This window comes from Hippocampus zosterae, chromosome 13 (assembly GCF_025434085.1).
Source record: "Hippocampus zosterae strain Florida chromosome 13, ASM2543408v3, whole genome shotgun sequence".
In the NCBI taxonomy this organism is placed as follows: domain Eukaryota; kingdom Metazoa; phylum Chordata; class Actinopteri; order Syngnathiformes; family Syngnathidae; genus Hippocampus; species Hippocampus zosterae.
Genome location: NC_067463.1, coordinates 13,294,262 through 13,316,353, shown reverse-complemented (window position 1 = coordinate 13,316,353; position 22,092 = coordinate 13,294,262). Strand labels below are relative to the sequence as shown.

The 22,092-nt window shown below is 41.8% G+C and overlaps 2 protein-coding genes across 2 annotated transcripts; one reads left to right on the top strand and one right to left on the bottom strand.

The window, feature by feature from the left end:
* Positions 1 to 1,795: 1,795 nt before the first annotated feature.
* ftr84 (finTRIM family, member 84) lies at positions 1,796 to 6,315 on the bottom strand. Its single transcript, XM_052083534.1, has 7 exons — positions 5,603 to 6,315; positions 5,094 to 5,189; positions 4,757 to 4,990; positions 3,729 to 3,885; positions 3,581 to 3,637; positions 3,095 to 3,148; positions 1,796 to 2,855 (listed from the first exon to the last, which is right to left on the bottom strand). Exons 1-7 carry the CDS (start codon positions 6,173 to 6,175, stop codon positions 2,314 to 2,316), a joined length of 1,713 nt encoding a protein of 570 aa, XP_051939494.1. The 5' UTR covers positions 6,176 to 6,315; the 3' UTR covers positions 1,796 to 2,313.
* Positions 6,316 to 9,025: 2,710 nt separating this feature from the next.
* Positions 9,026 to 14,477, top strand: LOC127612777 (tubulin polymerization-promoting protein family member 3-like). The gene is made up of 4 exons (XM_052083571.1): positions 9,026 to 9,252; positions 9,946 to 10,137; positions 10,772 to 10,925; positions 12,584 to 14,477. The coding sequence occupies exons 1-4, from the start codon at positions 9,026 to 9,028 to the stop codon at positions 12,773 to 12,775; spliced, it is 765 nt and encodes a 254-aa protein (XP_051939531.1). The 3' UTR covers positions 12,776 to 14,477.
* Positions 14,478 to 22,092: the final 7,615 nt, after the last annotated feature.

Genomic DNA, 22,092 nt, shown 5'->3' with positions numbered 1-22,092 from the left:
CGTCATAAACTGTGTAACAAACAAAATATAAAAACGGCTCTCAGGATGAAACAATGCAGTTTTGCACCACTACAAACAATCATTAACGTATTGTTAAATTTACCCTTTCATGCACCCTGTAACCTGATAACATAATAAGCTGTACACTGTAGTAATCGCTGTCCCTGAAAGGGTTAATACCGTATTGGCCCAAATATAAGACAGCCCTGATTATAGGACGACCCCCTCTTTTTCAAGACTCAAGTTTGAAAAAAGACTTTTTGAACACCAAATTCATTTTTATACTGAAAATAATTACAGTACATCCTAATATCTGACCATTTAAAGATGTAAACTGAAGTGCAATCACATTTGCAAATGAATGGCTTCCATTTTTTGAAATTACATTATAACTTCTGCTCAGCTGCCGGTTAACCTGGCCGACCTTTGACCCACTTTTCTCCAGATTGTCGCTACGTTTCTCCATTTTCTGTTATCTCTTCTATTATACCAATTTTTTTTTCTTCTTCTTTTTCTACCACTATTTTTATATTTATTCTTCGTGGCAGGGGTTCGCTTTGGCCTGGGAAGTCAAGTTCAGCATTCGCTTCAATATCTGGCGCTATCTAGCTTCGTGAATGAGTATAACGTCTAGATCCCGAATATAAGATGACCCCCACTTTTTCAGTCTTATTTCAATGCAAAAAACACCGTCTTATATTTGGGCCATTACGGTACCTCATTGACAGTCAATTAGTCGCAGGTTCGTAAAGGCAGTTTTCCATATAAAGTTTTCACTGTCAGTAATGTACAGTACTCACTTTTTTTTTTTCATTGATCTTACAGTTTTTCTTATTACTTTGTGGATGTCAAGAGTGAATTCCACAATGGTGTCGTTGCTTGAATTATTCAAAATGAGTTTTTGGACATGAGCTGATGTATTTTGAACTGAAAAGCTCTGTATGTATTATGAGTTATCCTGGTCTCTTTCAATTGATATTGTTTATCAACTTTCTGGGACTAACTGTTGTCAAGATGTATTTCTACACAGTCTCCCTCCCATCGCCTCCACCCTACCCTGACAGCACTGGGTAGCTCCTTCAGCCAGAGACTGTTACACCCACGCTGCAAGAAGGAGAGATACCGCAGCTCATTCCTACCGACTGCTGTCAGGCTGCTAAATAAACACACGTGAAAACCTGGACTCACCCCATCAATACATTGTCAATAGCACAGCCACCTTATCCAGCTTACATGCAGTTGCATACATGCTTATATCTATATTTTATATTGCATTCTGTACTGTGTACAGTTCTTTTTTCTGAAACATTTATTTTGTGCATGCAATACTTTGTTTGATATAAATGTAATTTTATTTTAATTTTAATAAAACCTCTCCTCTCGCATGAACACTTTGAGACAGTAATTCATGCCATTTTCACATTCCGGCTGGATTACTGCAATGCCTTGTACTTTGGAGTCAGCCAGTCCTCCATCAAGCGCCTTCAGCTGGTCCAGAATGCCGCTGCTCGCCTCTTGACTGGTACTCGTAACAGGGAGCATATAACTCCCACTGTGGCATCCCTTCACTGGCTCCCCATTCATTTTAGAGTTATTTTCAAGATCCTCCTCTTTGTTTTGTGTCTCTTTGTGGGGGTGGTCTTGATTCCGCGACATGAGGTCATCAAGACAGACAAGAGCTCTACCGATAAGAAACTTCAGTGTGAGGTGGTTTGCAAACTTGTATTGTCTACTTTGGCACGGGCGTGGTGGTGGAGGACCCAAAAAAGCAGGCAGGAGGGAGGGGCAGGGTGACAACTTGACAACATGTATTCGTCAAACAGTAAGAAAACTAAATCCAAAACAAAGTCCTGAAACAACATGAATACAATGTAACATGGCAGACACAAAAATAAAGTGAAAGCAATACAAACAAAAATCCATGGCAGTAACACACAGAAGCAACAACAGAAAACAGTGACAGCAACAATGACCCGACACCGAGTGGTCGGGCCGGGAGTCCTTTTAACAGAGAACCTACTAATCACATCACGGCCAACAGGTGTGCCGCTGCAAGAAGAGCCTTACAGTTTCACCTGTTGGTCACAAACAGATCCATGACATACTTGTTTATTTGAATTAGGGATCATTTCACTCACTTGTTCGAAATCAACATTGAAGAAGGCAATAATTGCAAAAAACGAAGATATTCACATCTTAAAAAAACACTCCCCTCAGATTTTTTTTACTACACTATCACAATAAAACCCCTGCATATTTATAATTATAAAAAATAATACAACATGGACTTCACTCTATAAAACAAACGATATCTTAGTAAGGTGTAGGACTCTGTTTGAGTTGACAAAGAGTAACTGAGGACCCCACACCAAAGCCTGCATACAAAGGTTCACTGAACTGAGCTTTGAATCTATGGATGAGCTCCATCGTTTCTGAGACGGAGTAAAACGCCACCGTGTTACCAGAATAGTCCAGGTACACGCCAATTCGTGATGCACGGGGAGCATTCGCAAGGTCACGGTCTGCTTTATTGTGCCAAGCGGAATATCCAGAGTCAGAGCAGAGCAGACTCCAAGACTTGCTGTTGTAGCCCAGCAGACTGTGTGAGTTTTTCCCCTTGCGACTGATGCTTTTATAGGCCACTCCGAGGGAAAACTCACCGCTCCACTCAACCTCCCAGTAAAATCTGAAACCAGTAAGTGGCTCCTTGCACAGCACTTGGGAGAAGCCGTCGAAACGTTCCGGATGATCAGGATAAAACTGGATTGTTTTCTTCCTGGTGACCCTCTGGTTCCCATCTGACAGGACCAGCTCCTTATAGGCCGTATTTGCATCAAAGGACATCTTACAGGAGTCTAAGAACAAACACATTTCTTCACTAAAATGAACAATCAAAACGTACAATTCATCCGTAATAACCCGCTATTGACATTGATGCATCCATATCTGTCGTCTAGTTGTCTTAGGTAGGAACAGAGATTCCCTTGACGTAGAAACATGATGGTGAGAGGGGCCGGCATAATAGTATTTGCGGCATTGGGCCCAAATAATATAGAAAGTAAGGTTAAACAATGCAGTTAACTACTGTACTCACATCTTAAGAAGTCGGATCTTGATTTTGGCTCCTGAAAGTCGACTCTGTTCGGAACTGTTTCAGCATCAAAATATGAAACATAATTTTTGTGTTTAGTTGACATCCCCATGAGCTCATTTTTCTTAAAAAAAAAACAAAAACAAAAATTGTCATAATGCCTTTACGCCACTTCCGAGGCAACCGGGAATACACTTTATTTTCTTTTCAAATTATGCCTCATTCTTAAGTACCGGTAACATAAATGTGGTTAAGAACACATTGAAAACCTTTCAAATAGGGCAAAATTTCACTGCTTCCATGAGGTGCTTTACTGCAGCACCAAGGGAGTACCACATTTTGGTGGTACTTTTGGTGGTCTTTTTTCACCCGATACTGGATCAGCTGAAAATCACATGATTGAGCCAGATTTCCGATCATGTGACACCCCTCATATATGTATTTGCTTCATTTTTCATACTATAAGTTCATGTTCTGATTCACACTTACCTTTGAGGCGTTTGTCACCATTTCTTGGCAAAAGGATGTACACAGGCGTTTCGCTCACTGTTAAAAAAGGATGCACGTTACATTTGTCTGCTCTATAGTGATCGTAGTTTGAAGTGCAAACACAGCGTTTTGGATTATTTGGACAAACCTGTCTTGGAGATTTGACTGAGTTCCTTTTTACAGATATCATCGATATGTTCCTTCATTTCTAAGGCCGTTTTACTCATCTCACTGAAGGAGAACTGAGGGTTGATGAGGACTTTGGGCACCATGGCTTCCGGAGCAACGCACAGGGTTGGGAAATTCTATTCAACAAGAGTTCCATAATCAAAAGTTTAACAATTAATTCATTTAAAATAACACATTTAACATAGTGCCGCTTTCTGGGGAAAGCGCTGCACATGTCAAACAACTAATTGTTGAGTACGCCTCATATCACGGGCTAAAACGCATCAAGACAACTCCAAATTGGCTATGTTTGTTTGCGACAGGTCCGTTGGCTCAAAATCAGGCTACATACGTGTAGTCTGATGTCGGCATTAGCCAATTCTGCTGTGTGACCAACAGTACGTACATACTTCACCATTATTGGGCTTCAAACAAGATATTCTCAGAGGGAAGAAGTCACTGAGCAAGTGCGAGATCAGCAAGTTACAAGAGAGTTTCACGATTGTGAATTTTGCTTTGGAGAACAGCAAGTTGAGTTGAAAGTACTCAAACATTTACCAGTGGGATATGTCCACTCTAAAGTTTTGAGAAATCAAATTCAGATCACCTGTTTAGGTCATAGTGCATTTTAGGTTCTGCCGAACATTACAGCCAAAAGCCTTCCCTAACGTTTTGGATCATCACTAACCTCGCTAACCCACACTTACTTGAGCAATTGTTCACAGGTGTTTTACGAATCTCCACTGATGTTATAATTCAATTAAACAAGTTAGGTGATGAATAATTAGGTCCAATTGATTTGTGGACGCACTGTATCAAGACCACCACTTTTGGAATTTTCAGACAGATTGATTTTGATTGCTCTGTTCACACCTGTCCATGGAGACTACATCAAGAAGGGAAATAAATTGGAGTTTGATGAAAGGAACTAAAGGGCGCTGTTGGCACAACAGCCTCATATTCTAAATTCATACACAAATTGTGAAGAAACGCGTGACAGTGAGTCACCTGCAGAAAGTGAATGTTGTCTTCTGTTTCAAGAATCTGCCTCAGCTCCGCATCTCTTCTCTGCAGCTCGAGTATCTCCTGTTCCAGACGCTCCACGTAGCTGTCAGCTTGGGACATGGCTGCTTGCATATTGGCTGTTATCATCTGATGGATTTCAGCCTTCCAGCGCTCCACCGCCTGTAGCATCTCGTGGAACGTCTTATCACTCTCGGCTTGGGCCCGCTGGGCGCAGCTCTATCAGGCAAGGGCACTTTGTCAGCATGCTTAAGGCACATCAAATTATATGCTTGGTATGACTTGCTTTGTGTGAAGGAGTGTTAAGTTTGACCGGTCTTACTTTGAGAACATCAACATTATGCTTGAGCTCCTGCAGCTCTTTCGTCCTCTCCTGAATTATGTGCTGGACCTCAGACTGCGTCCCCACCAGGACTTTCTGACAAAGTAAAAATACGATAAGAAGAACTTTAAAATCTCATCTCCTTTGTCCCTTTGGAGCGAATGTAGGTTGATCATATTTAGATTTTGCATTGTTTTTACTTATGGAGCAAAACCAATACATATGTTCATTCAGTCATGCATTCAAGATGACTTTTGGCCAGTGCCTGATCAGTGTAGCCACCCACACTTTTTGAAGACGTCTTAGAGAGTGATGTAGAGAGAACAATTCTTGCTACTGTGTCCAATAATTGATGTTTAGTTTGACCGATGACAATTGAATAAGGTAAACAATCATTGCTGTTTTGGAAAATGATTGCCATATCCCAGCTAATTACCAGGCGTGATTTCTCGCAGCCAGTCCAGAATGTCTTGTGGACTCTCAGCTTAAATGAGACCCTTGTCTTGTACCTGTTTGTCGATGCGCTCCTCCTCCGCAGAGGTGATATTGTGGCTGCGGTGCTCTCGAACAGTGCACAATACACATATGCACATCTGGTCTGAGCGGCAGAACAGCTCCAGGCCCTTCTCGTGCTGTGGGCAGATCTTCCTGTCCAGGTGGCCAGTTTCGTCCACCAGCTTGTGACGCTTGAAGGTGGATGACTCGTAATGTGGTTTGACGTGGGTTTCACAGTAGTAAGCCAGGCACATGAGGCAGGATTTGACCGCCTTGTTGCGCCGACCCACGCAGAAATCACAGAAGGACTCCCGATGCATGTAGGGGAAAGGCGTGAGCTCTGGAAGTTGGCGGCGGGGCTCGTGATAGACATCCGGTAGATTGCGTCGCAGCACGGGCCTCGGTGTGAAGGTTGCTCTGCATTGAGGGCAGCTGTAAACCCCCATATGGTCAAACTGATCCCAGTAGATCTTGATACACTCCAAGCAGTAAGTGTCCCCACATGGGATGGTGACCGGGTCTGTCTGTGGATCCACACAAAGAGGGCAGATGGCTTCTGGGGGTAAAGGGAAACTCGACTCAGCCATAATAATCCTACAAGAAATTGAAGCAGACCTTTTTTTTTTTTACTTATGAAGTTCCTAATAGGTCTGTTGTAAAATCAAGAAGTATCGGAGCCAAACAGAGCTGGAGTGACCCAAGCACAGTGACACTCTGCTATTTTTATGCTGACATTGAAAGAAGGGGAGGTTTTGTGTACACTACAAGCAGAGAGCACGCATCTTCTGACCTTTGGTGCCTTTTCCCGAATGTCGAGTTAAAGTAGCACTCAGCAATCTGTGCGCATTTAAGTTTACTCAGTAATGCACTGCTCAACAAGATACTGCACTGTACATTTAAATTTTGTGGGCACAAAGCATGCATTTAGAAATTCAAACTTCAAAATAACTATTGATTTAGGGTTTTTTTTCGGACTATTGGACCCCCCCCCCCCCAAAAAAAAAAAAATCAGTCATGAACGTGCGATTGCACTAATGATCCATACACTGCTTCTTGCAGTACACATTTTTTGAAAAAAATTGTGTGGTCTATATCAATCAATTGTGCACGCTGCTTTTCCTCCCTAGCATTACAGCAGAGGAAAATGTGCAACAACAAAAATGCTGCGAAAAGTGATCTCTAAAGCCCAAATGAACGGAACCCGTAACTCACGTTATTGCTAACATCTGCATGCCCCTACTATTTCCAGTTTTGTGATGTGAAAATGATTGATTGTGAAAAAAGGTCTTTAAATCAGCGGCAACGCAAGATGTTTGCAATGTACTGTAAATGAACAGGCTTGAATTGTGACTCGGTTTGAGGCGCCTTGATACACGCTCCCTTGAGAACGTACACACGACTTGCTTATTGTGGGTTTTATGCAACAGTTTCTCAGCAAAATGAGTGTTCCTCCGCTTCCAGCTGTTTCCCAGTTTCCATGTGACTGAGCAGCGAGTTTCGTGGCGGTGCATGTTTTCAAAACAACTCTGTTTACCCTGAACAGAAAATATGCTGTCAGGATGTGGGCACCCACGCAAATACATGCTAATGTGGACAAACAGTGCAAGGTGACGGTACACAGGATTTATACTACGACGTATGCATTTGGCAGCAAAATAACCGTATATTCCTCTTTATCGCATATGATAAAACAGGTTTAACATTTCTGATGTCCTCCATATATAATGTTTTTATTAACATATTTGAAAGGGTGCTACTCCATGCATTATAAAAGTGTTGATACACAGAATATTTTTTTAAAGTTTTATACTGACTGTTGCGTCGGCCAGGAAGAGGGCACTTCTGATCGGATAATGACGAGACGTGCACACTGCAAACCAGCTGAGACGACAACCTGCTGCACATTCAGGAGGAACAGTACCCCTCGAACGTGCCCCCCAGACACCCCGACAACGGCTCCGACTTTACGACGGTGCGTTCTACACCAAGCAGACAGCATTTTCCGATTTCCCGAAGCCTTACATGGGATTGGTGTCTAGAGGCCTTAAATTACTTGCCCTTGTCCAGGATCTTTTTACAGCTTGTTCCCTTGGATCAGAAGAACAAGATTGCGGATCATACAAGTATGACGATGAAGAATTTGATGTTTACAATTTATGAGACCATCTGCAGTGTGCTTTGCACAGAACCAAAATAATTGAGGTTATGCATGAATCAGTTGGTGGAGGTGTTGCTAAAGTAGAGCATGTAGGTGGAACTTCTCGGATGAGTCATGAGGTGCGTGTGGTATAACAGCTGTGATGAGATGGAGGTCTGTCACATGCATGCACTGGATTCCTCTGATGTGTTTGCGGAAACAAACGAGTGCTGGGCGGGGAGTCGGGCTGTGCGAGCATCTGTCAGAAAGAGTAAACAGCAGCGATAACGCAATGTTTAAAGGAAGGCAACCCAGCTCCGATGCTCTCTGCAAGACCGGAGATGGCGGTAGATAGACGAGTCAAAGTGGAAAGAAGCTACCGTATTCTGACTGTGTGACCAAAGAGCAAGTCAAACTGAAAAAAGTCCTTTGACCAAGACGTAGAACCGTTCATTACAAAACTTCCACCAAGGATAAAAATATGTGAAAAGACAAACAGCCGAAATCTTAATGTATAAAATATTATTCTGGATGATCGTCGTTTAGACATTACAACTTCTCACTAGTACATAATACTGTACTTACTGAACCGATTGAGTTCAAATTTGCATTGTATCACACATAACATTTTTACATCATCAAACCAATTTTAATACTGCACCTCATAAAGAAAACCCAATACATGCAAAATGCAATGTCTACTGAATTACTTTATTTCTTAACATTGATATTGACATTCACACACAACTGGTTAGCATGCCCGCCAGAGGTCAGGGGTTCCGATTTTGAATCAGTTCCAGTGTCCCAATTCCCAGCCAGTCGTTCTCATGCCAGGACTAGAAAATGGTTGAATTGCCTTGGGAAGGGCATCTGGAGCAAAAACTATCCCCCAAAAAATGATGCCGTCTATTCACTATGGCAATGTTATTCACGGACGGGACAAGCCGAAAGTCCAAAGAACAGCAATCAGAAGCACCAGCCAAAAAATAGTGTCAATAAAGTCAATATTAATAATAAAAAATAAATAAATAAACAAGAGAAACTCTGCCTCTGAATGGCTCAAATCATCATCATCATTAATATCATCATCATCATAAGAAGAACTGAAGGTTTGGACCCAAATAAAAGTTACGACTGATGGACAGTATAACAGGATAGTTGCACCACGGAAAACGTAGAACACTGGAGTATGGCGGGTCACAAAATTGCTGTTCAGAAGAATAATACTGACTAAATGACTTAAAAATACACAGCCTGTTTTATGAGCGCAAACAGACAGAAGAGTCGCTGAGTCGCAGTGATGTCACTGATGGTGCTGGGTGGTACTCTCTCCCTCCTCCTCCTCCTCCTATCCACGCATCAGCATCGATGTCGTCACCGCTCAAGAGCCTGGGAGTGGCAGAGAGGAGGAAAGGAAGTGGAAGAAAAAGAGGAAGAAGGAGGACAAGAAGGTCGAGCAGCCGTAAGCGATTTCCGGGATTTCCTTCAACTCGCCACTGGCAAGCATCCTGCAGCCTCCAGTAGCAGGTACACTTTATGTTGTTTTTGCAGTGGATGCCCTGAGGGACAATGCAACAGGGAATACTGTAAGGAGGACATTGGGACATTGTTTATCTACCGATCGAAAAGGCATGTCATCTCTTTGCTCCAGCAACACAAAATAATACATGGGCAGATTGATGTTGAGAATTGTATCTTTGTGTTATTTACCGATTTACTACGAATTTCCTGTTTTTATTTTTCTCAGTCACTATTACCATCGGGGTATGTTTGAATCTTCTAGTCAGCTAATGTATTCTGTCATCAACGAGGTGATGTTAAGTGACATCTAATTTTAGGAAAAATACAATCTGCGTAACTAAAAACGGATATCAGTGCAATGAGAAAAGAACAAGCGATGGTCGATTCTGCGTCTGTGTCCCGAGTTGAGGGGAAAAAAAACAAAGTAAATCACCTTTCCTGTGCATCCTCTGCAGAATGAGCAACACAGGGGCCATTAGGAAATGAAGATGATTGAATGAAATTGGCCTGCCACCAGTTTAAGTAATAAACATCACAGTGATGGATGCGAAACTGCGCCTGCGTGCTTAGAAACAAATTCTGAGTGAGATAAAATGCTCACTTGAACTGATTGAAATGCCCATCGAGTTTGGAAAAGATTTTCCCCAGCAAAAACGGGAGTCCCCCCCCAAAGAGTACTAAGCTGTGTGTGTTTGTCAGCATGGCTGAGGGCCCTGTGTCGACATCAGAGGTGGAGACGTCCTTCCAAAAGTTTGCCGTTCATGGTGACAGCAAGGCGACGGGGAAGGAGATGAACGGCAAGAATTTTGCCAAGATCTGCAAGGACTGTCTCATCATTGACGGCAAGAATGTCACCACCACAGACGTTGACATCGTCTTCACCAAAGTCAAGTAATGTTTTTCGATGCAGCGTCCTTAGGAGCGAAAGTAGTCTCGCGGTCATAACAGAGCAACTAAATTGGTCGTAGACTGTTGACATGACAAGCCAGTCTCAGATTCCCGTTTCGCACTCAATACTCATTTAGTCTGCACTGTTGATTTGAAAGCAATTTTAATGTAACGGCACAAATTTGATGGGATACCGTGGAATGCTGCGTCTTTGTGTAAAAGCTGAAACAGCAATATTGTACCTCTTCTGGGCTCTATGTAAATAAAAAAAATGGAGAACGGTTTATTGACACGGCTCTGATGCAGCTGTTTTGCAGAGACCAGAAAGAACGGTTGTTGTGAGCAAGCCGTGACTTGGCTACTGTTGATCTGAAATGTGTTTTTCTTTTTCTTTGTCACCAAAGCAGACCACCCTTAATGGCAAATCAAATTATTTGCTTTGGAAATTATTTCAATTTATTTGAACATACGCAGTTGCCACACGAAGATTACATTGACTATTTCAGGAGCTCGTTGCAATTTCACATTCCTGCATTACAAAAAAAAAAAAAAAAAAGAATATGATTGCATATCCGTCCTCTGGCACCCGAAAGATTTTCCTCTGAGCAGCCTACAACAGCTTTATTTGTCTCCTCAGGTCCAAGTCAGCTCGTGTAATCACATTTGAGCAGTTCATCATGGCTCTGACTGAGCTGGGCCCTAAGCGCTACAAAGGCAAGAGCAAAGAGGAAGCGCTCCAGCTCCTCTATGGTCTCATTGTTGGCAAGGAGCCTGCCAATGCTGGAATCACTGTGAGTACATTGTCATTAGTTCCACTGCACTCATGCCTCCTTGTGTGGCTGAAGAGGCTGCGGATGAGTTACAGCACAGAAGCGATGAGACTTTGCTTTTCAATTTCGGTCAAATGAAACCTGTTACAATCTCAGAGACGTGGACTACAAATGATTTGAACCCTTTCAGGGACAGAGGTTACTCAGTGGATAGATTATCATGTTATGAGGTTACAGGGTGCATGGAGGGGTTAATCCTTGGAGTGAGCTGATGTTCCCTTTTCAATGGCCCATGTCCAAGTTGCGTGCTCTTGAATACACTTCAGACTCTATACGCAACTGCCTGTGCCTTCATTGGCTGCCTTCTCAGAGACTGCTGATACCTCATTAGACAAAATAGACATGAATCATGATGGCAGAACCACTTATATGGTTGTGATTCATCGCGTGTCATTCAGGGTGTCGTGCACTGCTGTCCAAAATGATCTTTTTTCAGTTTATAAAGGGCCAGATAATCACTAGAAAGAATCAATATTATATGGCCAAAATACATCTTCTGAAACAAGGCCTCGGGTAAAGCATATCGAGACTGGAAGGGATTTTTTTCTTTCTTTTTCAAAGAAGAGAAATGTACGGAAGCGCAAAGCTGCTAAAGTGGAGTAAAAATGTTATGACTGGCGAATACACGCAAACGTACTCGCAAGTAGGGTCGAACATCCTCGCAAATCCATTCGAACATTCTCATAAATACATTTGAACGTACTCATAAGCTAAATGCTAGAAACGTAGCATTTTTCCTATCATTCCAGTAAAAAAACTAAACTGTTTTTAGCATTTAGTCGACAGTATACCAATGCGGTAAGAAAATTAAGTCAGTAAACATTGTTTATTTTTCCTAATGTTATTATTTCATTACGTCTGCATTGCATGATTTACGTTCTGCATTTTGCCCCGTACTGCCACGAGCTATATTGACTTCCACATGCGCGTACTGTGTGGCACTGTGGGGGGGAAAAAAAACAAAACAATGTAAATCATGCACTTAAGCCATAAAAACATACAATTATGAATAAACAATATTTACTTACAGGCTTAACTTTAAAAACGTATCAGTGTAATGTAAGTCAAATGTTTTTGTTTTTTCTTGTTTTTTAACTTGAGCAAGCTCGTCAATACCGCTTGTCAAAAGCAGGCCGAACATCGATCATGCACTACACCCATAATAAAAAAAAAAACATATTACGAACAAACAATGTGTACTTACATAATTTTCAAATGTATTGATGTTGGTGTAAAAATAAAAGATTTATGGTTTTGGGAAAATACTACATACTTGCGAGTACGTTGGAACGTACTTAAATGTTTTCCAACATATTTGCCAGTACGTTGGAATATATTTGCCAGCCAAAATATTTTGACTCCACAATTGGCAGCTCCATGCTTCCGTAGTAATGTAATTGTAATTTTTACAAGTATTTGCCCAACAGTGTTCATAAAGTTAGGGCAGCCAATGAAGATGTAATCTTCATTATGTTGATCAATTTAAATCACTGAAGTTATTCTAAAGAAATCAGGACACGCTGGTTTCAGAAGTCAATTTTGACATTTGAATTGGGGAATAAATATACCGGTAGGTCAATTGAATGCTTTGTTACAGCACTCATTTTATGATTTTATAGAGACCAGCAAAGGCAGCGGCTGTGGACAGACTGACCGACACGTCCAAGTACACAGGAACACACAAGGAGCGATTCGGTGAGTCAGGCAAAGGGAAGGGAAAGGTTGGACGTGAAGACATCCCAGACATGAGCGGCTACGTCGCAGCTTACAAGGGGAGCGGCTCTTATGATGACAAAGTGAAGGAATCATAATCCTGAAGATACATAATATGTGATTGTGGTCTTTCTATATTTTCAGATAAATGTTCATGTGCAAGCATATAATCGCAGGCTGCGCTTAACTTTGTGCCTTATTATCTAAAAGCAAAAGGCCCGTTCCATGTTGTGGATTGATCATTCTGCTGGTCTGCATCAAACAAATAAGTAAATATGCGTAAACAAAGCAGACAACATTTTGAGAGGGCAGTTTTGGAATCCAAATGTCTCATTCGTTTTTCTCGATGTGATCATTTTTGTTTTTTTTGGTGCAAGAACAATTTTTGGGATGGAAATGGATTTTTGTAAAAACTGGAGCAAATGGACCAAAATAAACAATGCCATTGTCTACAGCACAAAAAAAATGATTGAGAAAATGTGTCATTCTTGTTCACTTTTTGATGCAGACCAGTGTTATTTGTTCTATTTGCAGCGTTAAAAAAACTGATATATGTAAAAATTATTCACTGAAAACGTAAAATTGCCCTGTCAAAATGTCACCAAAGGCGAGAGATTTTGGTTTCAAAACTATAAAAACCAGTGAACACATAACTTGCATGGCTTACTACTCTCTTGATAACTATGCATATATGCAACTGGAGGTTGAGAGTTGAATGGGGACAGGAATGACCCATATCAGAGTACTGCTTGATTGTAGTTGTTGATACAATAGGCCTGAAACAGATGGTTACACTTTTGAGACGTTGCTGAGTGAGCGTTTCACAATGTAAAGAAAACTCTTGCAGAATGTGAGTGGATATCGCTCCCTCATACCTGAAACAGAAGCCATTCATAAAGGTCAGATACCAAAGTTGACCATATATACAGTGCTCATGTGTTTGCACCTCTCTGCATCTCATTCTAGCCTCATGTATACTCGATAAACATCACTTGTTTTGTGTATCCATACACTGAAAAAACAACAACGTCGAATTACTTAATTTCAACATGTGCATGATTAAAATGTGTCAAACTAACATAAACGATCTCATTTTCGAGGAAAAGCAGGGAAATTTTAGTTTCACACTTTTGAATCATGTGCAACCTAAGAATATTTACTATATTTTCCGCACTATAAGGCACACCTAAAAAACATTCAATTTTCTCAAAAGTGGACAGTGCGCCCTATAATCCGGTGCGCCTTATACATGGATCAATATTCAGATTTCCTGGACGTAGTATTTTAAATGTTCTGGAAAGTGCTTTGTTACAGCTGTAGCAGTTGTTAAAGCTCTGTATAAATAAAGCTGCACTTTTTTGTACTGTATTCCCTTTAGTGCTGGTCCATCTAGTGGATGGATAACATAACTGCAGCCACAATTGTAGCCTCTATTCTATGCGCCTTATAATGCGGTGTGCCCATATATGAAAACTGTTTTAAAATAGGCCATTCATTGAAGGTGCGCCTTACACTCCGAAGCGCCTTATAGTGCGGAAAATACGGTACCTTTTCCCCTCATTGTACTTGTGTTGAACGATGTAAGATGAACCAATTGACTTTTAAACTGCCACACCTAAGACATTAAGTTGAGCTCTCATCATTGTCTTTGCAAAATATATACGTATATGCAGCATGAAGCCTTTTGACCGATTAACTGTATGGGACCTAATGGAAATGTCTCCATTGTAGAACAAAATAAAGCCAATGCAGTGCCACTACTAGAACGAAATTTTCAATAAAGTAATTACAACATTAAAACTGGTACTGTTCCATTTGTGACTTTGCTGATGTGCATTTGTGCAATGTGCATTTGAAACGTCCACCTCAGAAGTTTGAAAATTGAAGTCCATCAAGTGTTTCTTTCAAAGCACAGAACAGGACAAGAAGCTTTTCTTTTTCACAGAGGAGCTAAAGATTTGTAGTTGGTGAAACCATTTGAAAAAACAGTGACTCAAAATCAAGAAGTACAATAACGATCATGGTTGCATGCGGCTCCCGGGCTATCACACGTCAATTGTCGAAAACGCCTCGGCGATGGCGCTGCCATTACAACAACAGTGCTTAATACATAGAACGTAATACGTCAGCCTATCACCAATCTCATTACTTGATTGTCATTGCGGGCAACCAATCAGATGACTGAATCACTGCTCATGCGCATACAACGGTGCTAAGCTAGTCAGCGAATTACCACTGTTTTTAAGGCAGGGGTGCCCAATACGTCGATCACAATCGACCGGGAGAAAGCAGAGTGGTCCCAAGTTGACCGCGAGCGGTGGGAGGAGGAAAGTGTGTGTGTGTGTGTGTGTGTAGGGGGGGGGGGGGTGTTTGTGTCTTAAGGTTTCATTTATGTTTGGGCCCTCAGGCTGTTGCTCGTCGTGGCATGCATGCATATGTGCCCGACTGCATGGTCGTGTGTGTGTGTGTGTGTGTGTGTTCATATGCTTGCACGTGCGCGATCGGGTCGATGGTGGGAGGTTGGTCGCTCCAAAACTCTTTGGGCAAAAAAAAGTGTGTGTGTGTGTGTCTCTTTGCAGTAACATAATAAAAAAATGGCTATGGCCCCTGGACTAGTGTGTAGAACAATTCTTCAGTTAATCGGAAAACAAAAATTGACAGATTAATCGATTATTAAATAGTAGTTAGTGAGCCACTCTAAATTTGAAAAATGTGCATCTAATCCATGTGATCATTACCGCAATCAATATCGGCCGATTTCACTAATGGACGATCGGTATTGGAATCGGCAGCATAAAACCATGATCGGAACACCCCATATTTACACATTCAGAAAAATCAACATGAATCTGTTAAATTACCACCACTGTCTTAGTCTAAAAAGAACCTGTCTCATTCACCAGAAATCACTTCTTGTACAAGCCCAGGCACTCTCTTAGCCCTGGAGAAACCAAGAACCCTTTTCTTCTTTGGAAAATGATGAAATATACATTAAATGACTGTTATATGTTGACTGAACACCAAAATATATGTTTATTCAAATATTCAATGCTTTAATCCTAATTTAGGATGAGGGCCAAATTTGACCCTTTGGAATTTAAGGGTAGCATTCGAGTAGCAGAATTTATAGGGGCCAAATTTGACCCCGTGGGTTCTCCAGGGTTAGACTTGACTCCAGTACTGCATGTTACTCAGAAAAAAAAGTTTTTTTTTCCCCATCGTAAGTACATTTTAGATGGATGAACTTTAGCTCACCATGCTTCCTGTGAAATGTTATGTACATTGCAATGACCTGATATATTTAACAGTTTCAAAAGTAAACAGCTCAAAGCAAAGAATGGTTAACCTTTCTTCTGCACAGCGACAATGGCCTCAGCTCAATTTAGTTTGGACTGGCATTAACAGACTTTGTGGCCTATCTATGTGTAGTTTGCTTTGCTTGTTCTTCCTTAACTGTGTACTTGTGTACGAGTTCTTTCTAGTCGGTTCCCTTTCCCAAGATACTGACACAAGATCTGGATTTTTGCCATGGAGCCGACACCGTTGCCGCCCAAAGCTCCCCAGGGAGGATTACATACAACAGCTGTATTTCTCTGCACATTGCAGTACATGTGACAAAATAAAGTACCATTCCCTCGAATGAGAGCTGAGAACAAAAGAGAATTCACCATTTCAGGGACAGTGGTTACTACGGTAGACAGCTTACAATGTTATCAAGATACAGGGTCCATGAAAATGGGGGGTTAAATTAAACCACCATGTCCGTTTTGTCGCCACATGCACTTTCTTTCTGCGCCTTTCTGCGGGAATGGAGTGGTGTACTGTACTGATTTTATAACCTTATGTTTGATTCTGAAGTCTGTAACGAGATTGACCCGCCTGTGAAACCTTACCCCAACAGATGGCAGTGTTGTGAAAGAATTTGGCTCACAATGAGTAACACTCCTGGCTGGACTTCACTTTAGGACATTTATATCCACCATCGGCATTCTGATTCGACTGCACTACACAACATTATGGTATAGCTGTGGGAGGAAGTGGTCAAAAAGGTGAGCGGGTATCCCTCAAAAAGACTAATTGGCAATTCAGTGAGTAAAGAGAAATGATTGGGGTTACGGTGTGGCAGATTTTTAGTGAGGGTTCACAAGAATAGAGCTTTTGAAGTCGTTGTCATCAAATGCGCAGGTCTGGTACAAAGCCAAGAAGAACACAGGCGAGGAAGGGCGGTGGAGAATGAAAATGTTTGGCACAGGGGAGCATTCCTCGGAGAATGACATAGGAAATAGAGATTGGAAAGGGAATAGGCTGAGGAGAGAAGCGCTGCAGAGGAGATAGACAGTGACGTAGGAGGTGGAAGAGGTAATATAAAGAGCCCAAAGTGTTACCTATAGGTGATATGAAATTTGTAGCAGGTAGAACAAAAGTAAATGGGGGAAAACAGATGTGAAGATGGGAGTTGCAAATGAAAGAGTGTAGTGGAGGGTCGTGAATTGTCGGCTTGCGGAGTGTAAATTATAGTGCAGTCGAGTTTTGTGTAGTGGCAGGCACACAAAGAAAAGGTGCAACTGAGGAAAAGGTAATCGAAAGAGAAAAGCGGGGATGTGTGAAGAATTAGAAATGTGCCAAAGTAAGAGGGAGGCCGTTGACAAAGTGAGCTGGAGAACAGGAATTGGTAACCAGGTACATGGAAGAATGTGGGAAAACAAGTGAGGGAAACAAGAATTCATTTACAGAGAAAAAAAAGTGAGGAAGAAGAGCCGCAAAAGAATTTTTGAACTTCATTCTAGAAAACATATGTTGCCTATCGCAGAGGCCTCGTTGACACCAAAGTGATCCGAATGCCAGCAGCCGCATCTTCATAACATGACTATCGCACCGAAGGAGCAATTACTAAAAGAATTACCATAGAAACAGAAGTTGCCCAAATCGCGCTGACAGTAAACTAGATGCCACATCGCAGACTTTAGTGGTTCTCCGGAGAGGAGTTTGGAGGAAGGTTGCCGCAAGCTGAGCGACACAGGTTGTGTTGATCATAAAACAAGGACGAATAAATACCACATGCATCCTATCAATGTGGGACATGCCAACCTCCACCCAACCTCCATACAAATACTTATTAGCGCATAAATCCCAATCCGATCTTGATACAATATCACAGAATGCGTACGACCCATCCGTTGGTATTTCTCCTGTGATGTTTTTGCTTGATGAAGCAAGAAACAGGCGAGAGTGAATTTGCTTATAACATTTGTATTCGTCTGACAGGTTGGGAAAAAAAATAGATGAAAGTTTTACTACCGGTATTTTGACTCGACTACTATACTTGCACTCGACTGAAGACAGAGTCATGCGCACGTTGTTGTGCAATCGCAACTTGTCTCTCTGGCATTTGGATCTCCACTTGCCTCCTCTCTCTTTATTTCTCTCATTCTTTATCTCCTTCAGGTGACATGTGACAGAAACCTCTCGTTGACTTCACAGTATACAAATACGAGCATTTCTCACTGGCTCCCGCGCTGTTTACTTGTACATTATTGCCAGTGACACCAACATCAGCTGAGATGCCCGCGCGGTTCCGCTAATGAGGAGCGGCAGTGCTAACCGCTGGTCCACCACTTTGATGATTTGATTTCCATGTCACACTTCATCGCGCGTGACTGAACCCCAACCAGCCTGTGGGACTTCAAATGGTAAACCAGGAATAATCTTCAATTGTATGCTGTCACAAGTCATTTAAATGGCCCGATATCTACTGTATCTGTCCAAACGGGACACCTCCTACAATCACATCTGCTTGCGAAAACATTGTGTGATTGTATGATGCTGTGCAGCACTTTTTTTTTTTTTTTAACCTTTGTGTTTCACTTTGGGGCGGCCCGGTAGTCCAGTGGTTAGTACATCGGCTTCACAGCGCAGAGGTACCGGGTTCGATTCCAGATCCGGCCTCCCTGTGTGGAGTTTGCATGTTCTCCCCGGGCCTGCGTGGGTTTTCTCCGGGTGCTCCGGTTTCCTCCCGCATTCCAAAAACATGCATGGCAGGCTGATTGGACGCTCTAAATTGTCCCTAGGTGTGAGTGTGAGCGTGGATGGTTGTTCGTCTCTGTGTGCCCTGCCTCCGCCTACTGCCCGGAGACGGCTGGGATAGGCTCCAGCACCCCCTGCGACCCTAGTGAGGATCAAGCGGTTCGGAAAATGGATGGATGGATGGATGGATGTGTTTCACTTTGAATATTTGAGCATTTGCTTGGATTGGGCATCATGATCTGCCTTTATGTGGCAATCTGGCCACTCTATCATGCAACATGAGCAGCCTACCTTCCTACCTTCCGGTAGAATACATATAGAGCATATATTTATCAATCTATGTTGTGGACTAGCCATTCATCACCCTACACATCCATCCAATCATCTACCCACATATCATTCATCCATCTACAGCCAGTATGTGGTAGGGTAAATAGCCAGCCATCTGCCTACATCTGTATCCATTTACCTCTCCATCACTTATCAACCTACTCGCATTACCATCAATCATTTCTCCACTCGAAGATGACACACATTGTGGACAATGCCACCACATATAGTTACATCTATTTTTCTTGATGACGGGTTGATGGTGTGTGATGCACATATTAGACATAAATTATGGGGCTTATTGGGTAACCTATTCTAACACTAACAATTTGAATTGTATGCATTATGCTCGAAAGACCAAATCCAAAAGAAAAGATGAAACAGAGCATTTTATGTGCAAGTGTGTGGGATGGCCTTGGAGGCCCCTTCAAAATGGTACGATTACATGGGGGGAGTCAAAGCAATGACCTCCTACCCCTTGTTAAATGTGTCGAAGGGATGGCAAATAGGTGTGTGCGTGTGTGTGTGTAAGTGTGCACGTGTGTGTTTGTCTCCAGCCCCACGTTTATTGCACTTTGTGGACTGTGAAATGGGGGTTAATAGGAGCTGCTGTGCCCACCTCATCTATTCACCCTCAAGACAAATGGGTATTATATATACCGGTACTCAGTTGAGCGCAAAACAAAAAAACAAAACCTGCTGCTCATGGGTAATAACATACCATCTACTACTTTCTGAGTACGTAAATACTTTGGTCAGTGTATTATAATCGTGAGAGAAGTAGCACATATTCCTTCTGGGATGCTAGTCCACGTCTAAGGCTGAACAAGCACACACATTCTTAAAATTAGTATTTTCAGTCATATGATGGGGAAAAGAAATTTGACATTCTTTTCTGTTATTATTATTATATAATTGATGCTGACTTATTTTTGCTTTTTCCTTATTGGGCATCCTAGAAAGAGATTTTGCGATGCTACTGCTATGCCGCTGAATGTTTTTATTTGCAGCATATGAAACAGTGAATTCCATGTGAGTCAAATATAAAACAAACAGCAATCATGGAAATGTTACACAGACGGTGACTTTCAGTAAGTTGTAGAAAGTACCACAAATGAATCAGTTATTTCAAGTAAAACGGGAGCGCTTTCACAAAAGAAACAGACAGCGGTGTTTGTGCTCATCTTTCCACCCCAGTGGCGGTAATGTTATAAAAACCATATTTCATTAAACAATGACATTTAAAACATATTCTTCTACAGCAACTCAAGAATGTTCCTGACTTGTTCTCAGCTTAACAGTGATCACATGGACCTTCTTGCCGCTATCACACTTCCTCACGCATGCACACGCGTGCAACGGAAGGCTATCCCGTCGCTTCTGTCTGTTCTGAACTGTATTTGCATCGGTGCGTGGGCAGACAGCAGCTGTGTGAAACCTGGTTGTGGTAATGAAGGCTGGAAGACAAGGAAAGAGGTGGAGAGGAGGTCAAGTAGACCACAGAGCAGCGTGCAAAAAAAAACACACACACACACACACAAACGTACACACGCACACACAGGTATGCCTTTATTGCAACTCCCTGCTGACTTATAGGACAATGTAAATTCTGTCATGGATGAATAATAACACTGCGCGTGCACAGATCTTCCTACACAAGCATGTTTTTCGTGTCTATATTCTCCCTAATTTCTGACACCAGAGCAGACCTCAGGCACATAATAAGCAGCGAGTAAAAATAGCAACACTGGATTTGCACAAATCCCAGATGCTTGGCTTCCAGAAGATGCTAATTTTGTTGTGGGGCCACACAGTAAGGCATGAAGCATAAGTGTTTTCCTAGAAAGCGCAAAAAAACCCCCAAAAACCAAAAAACAGGATTTGGCTTCTTTTTATAAATGAATAGATTGCATATCATTATGATCAAAACATAGCGGTAACATAATGTAAATTCTTGGTATTTTCAGAGGTTGCCTATGGTATTTACATACAACACTTACACAGGAGGCATTTCTCTTAAAAACCCAGATCCATGTCTCTCAGCCACATTTCTATTCGTAACAATATGAATAACTCCAATATGTGCAAATGAAACTCTGCAAATAGAGGAGCAGACTGTTACATTACTTTTGAAAACTGGCTGACCTGTAGAAGTCATTTCTCACTTTATGGGGTCTTAACCTGTCAGTGCTCATCACATTATCATAATGTTCTCTGAACTAGCTCTCGCTGTGTGGGTGAGAAGAGCTTGAGGGAAGTTTTTTTCTCAGTAAAGAGAAGAGAAAAAAAAAGACCGGTCTGTAAAAACGAAATGACGACATTCAGTTGCATGTAACATGACACGGACAGATTCTTTGTCACTTCCCCCCCAAAATTGTTGTTTTTGCATGCTGTACTGGTTATCAGTCTTTTCTCCCCACAATAGAAATAATAATTTCCTGAATCTGGTTTTAAAAACTACACTGAAAATTCAGAATGATCAAAGAATAAACATGGCTGAATAAACAAAACAACAAGTTAGAACGATGCGAGTCAGCGTACGGTACCTCTCCACAGTTCAAGTCATTTTGAACAAGATATGTTAAAGGCGGGATCTCACCGAGTGGCGAATGACTGCCAGGTAGCGAATGTTAGATCCGAGTCATCTGACGAATGTTGGCAAACATCAGGAGGTCGCCTCAATCATTCGCAACATTTAGCAACTTTTACTGTCCAAGATTGGATTTCACTCATATGGAAATGATTCCACGACCCTCGTGAGGGGAAAGCGGTTCAGATAATAGATGGATGAATGGGAATGAATTATGTGTCACTCACAAAACTGAAAATTTATTATTTACAGTTGAGCCCTGGTCTTCAAATTTCTTAAACAAACTGCTTCACCACTCTTTTTTTTTTGCCTTCCTCATTGTTGTACCACTCCCTCACAAACAAGACCCTCACTCTCTCAGGCTTTCTCTGTGACAACCTTTGAATGTGTTTTCGTCTCTGCGGGTGAGCTCAACTGTTGCTCTGTGTCGGGAAATATCAAACGAAAGCAGCAAAACGTAGTGATTTCTCA

Coding starts and splice junctions, on each gene's coding strand:
- ftr84 (XM_052083534.1), bottom strand. CDS start 6,175: ATGGCTGAGTCGAGTTTCCCTTTACCCCCAGAAGCCATCTGCCCTCTT. Junction 3,886..4,756: donor ACAACATTCACTTTCTGCAG/GTGACTCACTGT, acceptor CTTGTTGAATAG/AATTTCCCAACCCTGTGCGT. Junction 3,638..3,728: donor CAGTCAAATCTCCAAGACAG/GTTTGTCCAAAT, acceptor CTTTTTTAACAG/TGAGCGAAACGCCTGTGTAC.
- LOC127612777 (XM_052083571.1), top strand. CDS start 9,026: ATGTCACTGATGGTGCTGGGTGGTACTCTCTCCCTCCTCCTCCTCCTC. Junction 9,253..9,945: donor CCTGCAGCCTCCAGTAGCAG/GTACACTTTATG, acceptor TGTGTTTGTCAG/CATGGCTGAGGGCCCTGTGT. Junction 10,138..10,771: donor ATCGTCTTCACCAAAGTCAA/GTAATGTTTTTC, acceptor TTGTCTCCTCAG/GTCCAAGTCAGCTCGTGTAA.